Genomic DNA, 11,612 nt, shown 5'->3' on the forward strand with positions numbered 1-11,612 from the left:
GGTCTTGGAGTAAGCGCACAGGTCGCAGGGTTTCAAGACACAGGCTCCACTCAGTGGGGGAACAGATAATCTCTCCAAGTGCTCTTCAATGTTTTTCTCAAGAATTTCATATCCTCTAGGGATAAATTAATGAAGTTTGGAAAATACAAACCAAAATACCACTTTAGGTTTTACCTTTATCTTTATGCTCCCACTTTTATTGAATTTCTGCACCTTCCTAGCAGCTGCGCTAGAGCCCTCTCATGACTAGACACTTTACGTAGTGACAGTAAATTCATGTTAGAATATGGTTTTCCCCAAAAGACATTTGTTAGACTTAAGATTGCAGAGCTTTGCTTGAAGTTTATTGACACATTTTTTTTCTGCCTTCATTGTGCCTTGCTTAGTTTCATGTTTAGGTTTTCGAGTCAAATCCAGTAATGTTCACTTTGAAGGATTCTTTATTGCTCTTTGGAGAAGTGGAATGTAGAAATAAATAAGTCAGGACTAGAAGGCCGTGTCTCCCTCGCTTTTAGCACTCAGGTTTTTAGTACACAGATTTACCGCACTGACCTGGACACTGATTTAGTGCACAGACCTGAGGCTTTTTTCCACTTGAAAAAAAATACGAAGAATATTTTTAAAATGAAAAACGATCACTGAAAAGCATAATTGTTCTTGTCAGATGAAGGCCGAATTAATCTGTATTCTGCAAACATGAGCAGAACTATTGTCTACTTTTGTGTGTGTAACTTAACTTTAAATTGCTCTCGATAGACACACATGGAGAGACAGACACTGGCCTTGGTGGCACGTACCTATAATCCCAGCCACTCAGGAGACTGAGGCAGTAGGATCACAAGTTCCAGGCCAGCCTCGGCAACTTAGACCCTGTCTCAAAACGAAAAATAAACAGGGCTTAGGAAATAGCTCAGTGGCATCCCTGGATTCGATACCCAGTACCTCAAGACAGACGGATAGATAGGTGATGGATGGGAAGCTATGTAGATGATAGGCAGGCAGGCGATACAGCTCAGTGGCAGAGGGCTTGCCTAGCATGCCCCATGCCTTGGGTCTGAACTTCAACGCTGCAGCAGCAACAACAACAAGGAGACAACAGATTGACAAGATGGAAGGTGACCTTGTGATCTGGCTCAGGCTCCATGGTCCTAGCATGAGTTCTCATGCTCTCAGGACTCCAGACCCGGCTGAGGCAGTGATTCTTCCCATCCCCTTTGCCCCAGTCTTACCTCCCTCTGCTCTCAAGTGTTGCCCTCTGACCTCCACCTTCATGAGGTGCTCCCCCTCCTCCCTGTCTTTCCGGCTCCCAGGTGCCCCCTGTTTCCTGTGGCGGGGAGTCCCACACCATCGCCAGCTTCACCCACTCCCTCCACACCCTGCGACACAGGGACTCAGGCAGCAGGCGCCAGGCTGGAGGGCTGGGCGTCGGGGTGGGAGGTCGGGGGAGCCCCTGAATGTTCCCAATGCCTATTTGAATCTGATGTTCCCTGGTGTCCTCACGTGGGAAGTGCAGTAACGTTTGCCATGTTTTTCAGCCTCACATGCTCGGACATCAAGATTATTCTTCTTCACCGCTGTTTCAGGTGCCAAGGACTTCGGGCAGGGAGCCCTCAGCTCCTCCCGGGAACCTTCCTCACCGGGGGCTGCCGGGCCCTGGACTGGGTTACCCCACCAGCTCCACGGAAGACCTCCAGCCTGGCCACTCCTCAGCCTCCCTCATCAAAGCGATCCGCGAGGAACTCCTCCGGCTCTCCCAGAAACAGAGCGCCGTGCAGAACTTCCACAGCTGATGGGCCTCGCCGCAGGCTGGCCAGTATCCGCTTCCCGTGGAAGCAAGACCAAAAGGAAGTCAACTGAGTGGGTGTTTGTAGGAGGAATGAGCATCCTTGGGCCCCTGCCTGAGGGAGGGAGCAAGTTGCAATTTTAGAAGATGCCAGAAGTCATACAACAACTCATGACACTTCTTCTAGATTAGCAATTTGGTGGTCACTCGGGTTCAGTTGAAATGTGTGTACTTTTGGCCAAAAGCCAGCAACATTTCACAAAAACAAAACGTAAACCTAAGCTAACAAAATGACTTAAGTCTCCTTTTTCAAGGTAAAAGATGAAAATGCATAGATGGCATCGGGTTGGAAGGAACCGAGCGATTCAGACTGACGTGTACGATGCACCTGCTGCTTTGTTTTCTAAGAAGAGATTTGAAGACGTTTTATTAACGGCTTGATTTCCCTCTTTTTCTCCATAGGAACTTATTTTAATAGGAATATTAACAACAAGAATACTAAGACTGTTGGGAGATTTTTTAAAAAGCTACTAGTGAGAAACCAAATGATAGTTCTAGAGCCTGATGACTCCAAACGAAGCCATCGCCTGTGTTCTTCCTCCTTTTTCTGGTGCTACAGCTCCAAGGCCCCTTCGCCTTTGTGTCTGTGAAATGCAACCTTGGCTTTGCAGTGGAAGAATGTGTCCAAGGGTTCATTCTGTTCTAGGGGAGGAAAAAAAAAAGCAACTCCCAAGTGGTGGGGGAGAGCTTAATATTTATTTGGTTATTCAAAATACATATCAGAATTTAGATTTACCTCCTTGATTGTGTTTGCCATTTAATCACTGGGCTTGTGCACCTCCTAATGGGACCCCCATTTCAGCACATACCATTGAGGCCAGTCCTGCAGAATGAGGCTTTCAGGAGGTCCTAACTGGTAGATCCTTGCATTTTGCTCGTGATCTTGCTCACAAATTATGTTTGAATGAGAAGTCTTATGTAAGCAGACGTTATTTAAAACAAATTCCCAGGACCACCAAATTATTGTGAATCCATCCCTAGTAACCCATTCCCTGTGTTCAAGACCTGGAAGTGGAACTGAGTCCAATTCCAGACTTTCTTCAACGAATCAAGAAGTGTCAAGAAGAATTTTGAGACCACAAGGAAAAGGAGAGAGTTCCCCCTCATTTCTGATTTTATTGTGTTATTACTTTGTTGAGTGACTATTAAAACTGTCTCATGCACTGTGGGCCAGAGAGAGGGGGTCATCTCACTTAAAACATGCTCCTGAAGTAAACATTTCCCCACATCCCACGTTATAGTCAGAAAGAGAGTGACATTCTGTTTTCTGGTGCCTGAGTGAAACTCAGGAAATGCAGGCTTACAGAAGAGATTCCCACTCTGAACCTCTTTTTATCAGATGAATTAATACTTTTGATTAAACAACAGATAACAAGGTAGAATTTGGGACTGTGCTTTAATCAAAATCTGTGTACCTGCGCCAAGTTTTAAGGATCTGGAAACAGCTAGAACAAGCCTCCAGAGTGTAATCATTGGTTCCATAATCATGCTTTACTCCCTTCTTGGTTAAGCTTATGGAACACATTTAGAGTTTGGGGACGCAGGGAAAGTCAGTTCTGGGGAATTCACCTGCATTCCACTGAAAGACTAGGGGTGCAGAAAGGTAAGTATGTTAGTTAGCTTTTTGTTGCTGTAACTGAAACATCTGATGAGAACAATTTAGAGGAGGAAAAGTTTATTTTGGGCTATCAGTTTTCAGTCCATGGTCATCCAGCTCCATTGCTCTGGGAGCAAGAGGGTACAGAACATCGGGATGGAAGGATGTGGTGAAGGGAAACTTCGCAGCTCATGGCAGCCAGGAAGCAGAGAAAGCAAGGAGCCAGGGGCAAAATATAATCCCCAAGGGCCTGTCCCAGGGCCTGTTTCCTCCAGGCGTACCCCACTTGCCTGCAGTTGCTAACCAGTGGTCCCTTCAGGTTTCGATTCAAGCTGGGCTTGGTGGTGCATACTTGTAACCCCAGCTACTTAGGCCGAGGCAGGAGGATCCTAAGTTCAAGGCTAGTGTGGGCAACTTAATGAGAACTTGTCTCAAAATAGAAAGGCCTGGGGATGTAGCTCAGTGACAGAACACCCCATGTTCAATTTGCAGTACTGCCAAAATCAAATGATTAATCCATCAAGTGGATTAATCCACTGATGAGGTTACAGCTCACAACCTAATCATTCGCCTCCAAACATTCCTGCATTGGTTCTCACATGAGCTTTTCAGGGAACACCTTATATCCAAACCATGACGGTAGATCTGTCGAATAAAGGACTGGCAACCTCTTGTCAGGCAGTCCCCAAAGGCTCCTAGTAGCGTAGGAGAGAAGGCCCCCTTCTGGGCTAGATTTCTTACCTCTTGGTCTTGGCTTAATACCAGACTGTCCCTAAAATGGATCCTCTTTTCATGCCACTCAGAAAGAGCAGGTTTCCTGATTATAATATTAAGGCTTAGATATCCAAGCAGTTTTATTATGGACACTTTATAGTAAGTTCACATCTTGTGACAGCAGATGGAATAAATGACCCTTTCTCTCCCCGGAGTTCTGCTTGGTGTTCTAAGTGTTTTGCATCTCATGTGTCCTGAAAATGGTTACCTCCTCTGTGTGTTGCAAAAACGGGTCTCTGCTTCAAAGGGTGTGGCTGCAATAGCAGATTGGATGCCTTTCAAACTGCCGCAAAGGGATTCTGCCTGTGCTCTCATTCTTAGAACCAATACACCTTTGAAGAGAAGTCAAGACCAAAGATGACATATAACCAGCAGCTGGTGGCATGAGCAGGTCCTGCAGTTGCCAGTGCTGGGTTGTTGTGTGAGGCACCCTTGGTTTGTGCTTGTTGCCCCTAAGCAGCTGCTGTAGTAGTTTACCAGTTTCCAAATTCAATGTCCTGACTGTTGTGGGATGCACCACACCCAGTGGGTCTTCAGACACCCCGTTAGCGTGCTCTACTTTAAAAAAAAAAAATCCTTCTGTTTGATCATGCTTAACTTTGGAGTTCCATTTAAATTTAAATTTTATGTCTGTAATTTTTTCCTGTTTTAGAAATTCTAGTTGTAACAAACTATAAATTGGAGTCAGCATTGTAGAGGAGATTGTTAGACTTTTTAACTAACTCCCTGTGACAGGTTCCTTCTCTGAATTTCATTTTCCCCTTAATCCACAAGAACACGCCTCCCGGGCCCACCTCCCAGGTTCTCAAGTTGTGAGAAAGTGAGGTGTTCCCATCTGCAGACATCCCCTGAGGACGGAGCATCAAGCACTGTGAAAACGAAGGACGTTCTCTGTACGAATGCCCTGGATGGGTGACGGGACCGCCATCATCTGCCAGCGAGGGTTCACACGGACGCATCCAGAGCAGGACTCAAAACCCCGTGGGACTCATGCTCCTCACTCTCCTTTTGTTTTAAACTCACCCCCTGCACACACCTTTCACAGGGCATCAATTAACTATCTTTCTGCTACTGCCTTTCTGTGCTTCCGACACCAAATAGGTCAGCAGCCACGGAGCCCTGTCTTCTGAAATATTAGAATCTAAGTCAGATGGTACCGATGGGTATAAACAATGGAAGAGAAAAAAATAACGTGGGTTAAAGATCCATAAAGTTCAAGTGCACAAGTGCATTGGGTACTCAGAAGTCATGGAAGTTGCATGTTGGGAAGTCATAGGCTCTCGGGGAGAGATCAAGTCCCAGCCAGTGGTGAGATGCACAGGATGAGCTTGGAGTAGGGAAGGGTGTTGAAATTAGTGTTTGCTGGCGTTGAAAATGAACTTGATCCTGAACAGCGGCAGCATGGCAAACTGCAGCGTTGAGGATGATTCTGAAGAGGAGGCGGTGGTGCTGGTGGATGTGTTTGCTGTGACATGTGAGCAGACGACCAACCTGGTGGAGATGTACTGATGAAGGTCTCAGGGGCGGGGAGTGAGTGCAGGGGACCAGGAACTGCTGAGGGTCCAGTGTACAGTGTGCAAATAGTGACAAGAATGATTCAGAGGGTTGCCACTTAGAGCAGACCTTGATGGCCAGCCTTTCAGTAACATTAACCCTTTTTGGAGCACAGCAGATTTTAAATAAATGTATTTGGCTTTTTTATAGCTACGCATTTTCCTCAAATTTTATTTAATGCCAGAGTGTGTGTGGATTTTGGTGGCACATGGTTCTTAAGGAGTGGGTTGTTGCCAACCAGATTTTATGGGGCAGGAGCCTGTGTGTTGCAGAGCACAGGAGGCATGCTGGGAAGGCGTGGGCTGAAATGAGGAACTGCGCTTTATGAGTCCCCCATTTCTCGGGTACAGGGTCAATGTTTACTGCGTTTGTGCGACGTCTTCGTGAGCTCTCCAGGAACCAAGCCAGTCCCCCAGAGGCGGTCTGCGTTGGCAGTACTCCACGAGTTAATCATTAAGTGCCCCTCTCCTGGCCCTTGCGTCCTGGAGCCTTAGACGTGAATGCATTTGACGCTTGGAAGGACAGCCGGCTAGGTTCTGGGACAGGGGCACTCCTGGTCTTGAGTCCCACACTGACTTCAGCTCTCCCGGAGTTCTCGCCACATCATTTCTACCTCCAGAGCAAGGTTCCAAGCTGGTGGCCAGTCTTCTCATCCACGCTGGGCCCAGGCAGGGACGAGGGTGTCTCCTGGATGCCTGCGGGTGGCCCGTGTGAGCACAGACGCGTTCCTATGGCCAGTCCATTGAACTTGGGTCTCACCTTTACTCCAACAGCTGCAGGAGGTGTTTCTATGAGCCACGACTGTGACATTCTCACAAAACATATAGACTTGACACTTGTCACCTAATGAGCAGGGAGGGCCCAGGTTTCCAGTTTCTTTTGATATTTTTGGAGGAATTGTTGATGTTTAAACTAGAGCTCCTTTGTCCACTGTTGAAAAGACTTGAAGAACGCCGCGAGGCGGTACAGCACTCAGTCCACGCTTGTGGAACAGCACGCTTGATCCTTTATCTCAAGAATGTGTAGCAGAGCCGGGCATGGTGACACACACCTGTAATCCCAGGGACTCGGGAAACTGAGGCCGGAGGGTCACGTTCGAGGCCAGCCTCAGCAACCCGGTGAGACCCTGTCTCAAAAATAAAGAAAGATAAGAAAAGGGCTGGGGATGTAGCTCGGTGGTAGAGTACCCCTGGGTTCAGTCCCCGGTGAGGGGTGGGGGACACGGCAGCATTGAAGTGTAGGATGAAAATAGTAAGTGTCTTTGAAAACAAGCAGAAACCAGTGAGAAAGTGAGAGAAGCCATTAGTGTCTTCGTCTGATAAACTCTAGTCCAATTTGGTGTCCCACAGGGTAGATAATGATCCAGGCTCCTTGCTTTGCTTTCTGTCTCTGGGTTTTTCTGCTCTGGCACCACTTCGTGTTTAAAAGGTAGAAGGGACCGGGAACGAAGGGAATGATTCTAATCTCGCTGTCCCCGATTGCCCAGAACCTTCTTCCCGGACTACTCGGAGCATTGTGAATGCCCTTTTCTTGTGTCCACCAGGTTCAAACTTGACTCCCAAGTGTGCAGGTTGGGAACAGTATGGGTTGGAGGTCAGGCCAGACACCTGTCTGCTCCTCTGGCAGATGTGGGGAGGAAGGAGGGAGGTACTAGGAACCGCATCTTAGGCATTAGCTCATTTGCTCTGAGCTGCGGGTAGAAGACTCTCCACTTGGCCCTCCTCTGGAGCTTCACTGGGGACCCTGGAGATTAGGCTAGTGTTAACAGGAGGGGTTGCCCCATGGACTTCCCGGGGGTGCCAACCTATCTCTTCCTTGGTGAAGGCCCATGTACTTCTGATTCTTCCCGCACCCTCTTTCCTAGATCATGACTATTAATGTATGAAACTGCAGAGAAAATTGGGGCCATCCGTGGCATCAATACTGCAAATTGAACCTGACAATCATGATTTGCTGGTCTCAAATGGGCACCTAAATCTCAGTATGGGTATATGATTTAGTAATCGAACCCTCCCTTCTACTTGGCGGTTCTGTTTCTACCCTTCAATTAGCTGCACTGTTTTCTAATGTGCTGTAGATTTTTTGAAATAATTTATGCAAGTGTTTGGTTTCCATGTTTACAATTTTTACAGCTTTCCTAGCATTTGAAATGGAAATGTCAATAAATGCTATGAATTGGTGTCAAAGTGATATTTTCTGTTTATTTCCTTGGCAACATGATAGTTTTCTCATTTGTAAAACGTGAAAAGTTGGGTGAGGTGACCTTTCAGTTCTCTAAATCTGTGTCCCTGGTGAGAACACCTAGTCCTGCCTTTGTTTTCCAAGGAATTAAGTTGAAAGTATTCCATTCGGCGAGGAACTTGCGGGATCGGTTTCCACTCACATCGCCAGCGCCACACCCTTCTGCTGTTCTGCTACCCACTGATCGAATTGAGGCATCTGCTAAGAGCTGATTCATTTTGGAATTAAAAGATTTAGCAAGAAATGAGAAGGTTAAAGTCCTTACAATCTTGAAAGGTAATAGGGTAAACCTGGAGTTTTGGTGAAACCCGAGGAAATGAGAAGCCCTGGCAACTTAGAAAAGCAGAAGGAGCTCAGACCACAGGAGGACATTGCAACGAGATGAAATGTGGAATCCTGGATAGGATCCTGGGTCGGTGATACCAACAGAGGAGGACCCTGGTAGGAACCCCGGGGAGATCCAAAGAATTGCTGTTGTTTTAACAGTTGGATAGAGGGTATTTTATTGGTTTTGCTCTGTTATGGTATTAAGACTTAAATATTAGAGGAAACTATGGAGAAGCTGTACAGAAACTCTGTACATAATTTTTGCAGTTTTTTTCCAAACCTAAGGTGATTTTAAAATATAAGAACAGTTTGGGTGGTGTAGCTCAATGGTAGTGTGTGTGCCTAGCATACAGGGGTCCTCAATTTGACTCTCAGCATCACAATACATAAAATAAACACAAGGCCCTGAGTTCAATCTTCAGCATCCCTCATCTTACACACACGCGCACACACACACACACACACACACACACACACTGATGTGGCACAGTTAAAGCCCACGCAGCTTCTGCAGGATAATACGGTCCTGCCCACAGCCAGATTCTGTCGCACCTCTCAGGGCACACAGCTCCTGCTCTCATTGAGGCCACAGTTAGCAATTCCAAGTCTAGCATAACATAAGCCCTCATGGGATCAACCCGAAGGAAAATTGAACCTAAAATAATTAGAGAAAATAAAACAGTATGAGAAGACCTTAAAGAATGCTTGAGGAACTGGGGTTGTGGCTCAGTGGTAGAGCGCTTGACTAACGTGTGAAGCACTGGGTTTGATTCTCAGCACCACATAAATGAATGAATAAAAGTTATTTAAAAAGAGATGTTTAAAGAGGTTAAGAAAAATAATAATAACATGTTATGGAAATCTAAGCCAATTTGACAGAACCAAAAATAAATCTTTGAAAGAAAACGAATGAATTAATACATTTATATATAATGGTCGCATGTTTCAATACTCTATGACCTAGCTGAAGAAACAATTGTTAACAGTTGTAATTCACGTATCTTTTCGTTTTAATAAATACAGCTTTTGGATAAAAACAGCAACAAAAATGCCATGGTAACGGTCGGACTTAAGACCCTATGAGATCTCACATGCTCTGAATGTAAACGTGTTCTAGTGGATGGAAGAGCAGGAAGTCACTAGAAGAAGCTGAGGCTCAGAAGGAAGGTCAGGCTGGTCCCACGCCCAAGGCCCGTACTCTGAGTTGACTGGGGTTCAAGTTGATGAACTTGAACCACAATTGGCGTTTCTTGTCTGGCTCTTTCCTCTTCCACTTTGTACCTGCCAAGCACAGCTTAAGGTAGAAAGAAAATAAGAAGAGGTCCCCGGGGCCAGGGCCTGAGTTAGATCTCTAGATTGATGGAAACTGTTGGCTTGTGCCCGGCGTTTGGAGTAACCTTCTTCCTCCCGGGTCTCCAGCTCCTGCCGTGCTGCACCCTCTGCCCATTCTGGAGTAAATGTGGGGGGTGGTGTATGTTTGATTTCCCTAATGTGAAACCTGGAAAAATTACAGCCACAAGTTTAGGTAAACCACATTTGTGTAGTTAAGTTGATTTGTTGTATTAGCGCCAAAGTATAGCATTACAGAAGGGTAAACTCTGAAGAGTATTGTGACATTGTTTCAGAGAGCCTGTTCACAGATGGGTCCTTCAGCGTCTTAACAACACACTCAAGTTTAAGTGTTTGGATTCGAGTTCTCTGATGTGGTAATATGCCTCTCCTTCCTCTTTTCCTTCCTCTCTCTCTTCCTTTCTTCTTCCTCCTTCCCTTCCTTTCTTTTTAATTGAACCCTGGGTGCTCTACCACTGAGCTGCACCACCAGCCTCCCACTTTCTGTTCCCCTTTTATTTTTTATTTTGAGATCTAAGTTGTCCAGGCTGGCCTTGAACTGGAGATCCTGCTGCCTCAGCCTCCTGAGTCGCTGGGATTACAGGCATGCACCACCATGCCTGGCTTTAAACCAGTGGTTTTTCTTTCATTTGGTATTTTAAAATTCTGAGATGTTTTTAAATAAAGTGTTACTGCAAAGTGTTTTTTAAAGGGGCTGGAGAGTGGTCTTGGGAACTAAACAGAGCTGCTACAGTTCAGTGCAAGTGAGCATTGGTCTTGTTTTCCAACAGCCATCTGCACTGTGGCTGTTTTGGAAGAGCTGTAGGGTTATTCTATTTTTAGCAGCATCCAGACTAGATCACAGGAGGTTTAGATCTTCCCAAAACTACGAGTGAGAGAAAGATGATCATGGCTACTTGCCTCGGACACACTTGGTCCGAGAACCAGTGTGTGTTTAGATTTTAGATGTTTTTCTTTCTGGTTTCTTGGGGAGACAAATTTGGCTCCCAAATTAGGAGTAAAGTTAAATTTTTAAAAAGACACAACCAAATTTAAATCAGAGCATCACATACTAACTAACCTATTGAACTTCACCTTTTTTGTTCTGCCTTTCCTGGTCAAAATTCAGATCAGCGAAAATGAAGGAAATAAAAACCAGGGTAACTCTACCACCAGGGATATCAGCATCAAAATCTTAGTAAATTATGGTCTTCTTTTGAAAAACAACTGGATCTGGGTGTGGTGGCACACACCTGTAATCCTAGCAAATCAGGAAGATGAGGCTGGAGGATAAAAAGTTCAAATCTAGCCTCAGCAACTTAAGGAGTCACTGTTTCGAAAAAAAGGGCTGGGGACTTAGCTCAGTGGTAAAGCACCCCTGGGTTTAATTCCCAGTTCAAAATTCAAACTTACCTAGGTATCTGTATTTTGTTTTTTATTTTCTAAACCTAGTAACCTTAACATAACAGCTAACAGAAGTGTTTGTGTGCTAATGGAGACAATCCATGGAATGGGGGAGGGTGTGGATAATGCAGAAGACAGAAGAAAGTGAGGGGTTGGGACTCAGGGAATAATGGGGAAACCAATCCTTTGGGATCAGGATGTTTTCCCACTGTGCCTAGGAAGGAAGACAACACCGGCAGAGTCTGATCAGTCTGCAAGTATTCAGAAATGGACAACACTTTTTGTTCTGGGAAAAAACACTCCAACTGAATATGTTACCATTTTTTTGGATTAGTAAACTCTGATTTTTAAAAATAGTAAAAACATTATTTTATAGGAAATTGTCTAATTTTGTGCTTTTTTAAAAAATGAATTCTGTAGGGTGTGGAATTGGGAGGCTGAAGGCAGGAGGATCACAAATTCAAAGCCAGCCTGAGCTATTTTGCAAGTCCCAGACTCAATAAGTAAATAAATAGGCCTGGGGACATAGTTCAGAGGTAGAGT

The 11,612-nt window shown here is 45.4% G+C and overlaps 1 protein-coding gene across 1 annotated transcript in view; it reads left to right on the plus strand.

Annotated features, from left to right (window-relative positions):
* Kiaa1549 (KIAA1549 ortholog) overlaps positions 1–8,781 on the plus strand; it is a 137,976-nt gene extending 129,195 nt beyond the window's left edge. The window contains exon 21 of the mRNA XM_047562094.1: positions 1,536–8,781. Within this exon, the coding sequence (XP_047418050.1) occupies positions 1,536–1,790 (255 nt within the window). The 3' untranslated portion in view covers positions 1,791–8,781. The remainder of the gene's footprint in view (positions 1–1,535) is intronic.
* Positions 8,782–11,612: the final 2,831 nt, after the last annotated feature.

Source organism: Sciurus carolinensis, chromosome 8 (genome assembly GCF_902686445.1).
Source record: "Sciurus carolinensis chromosome 8, mSciCar1.2, whole genome shotgun sequence".
NCBI lineage: Eukaryota > Metazoa > Chordata > Mammalia > Rodentia > Sciuridae > Sciurus > Sciurus carolinensis.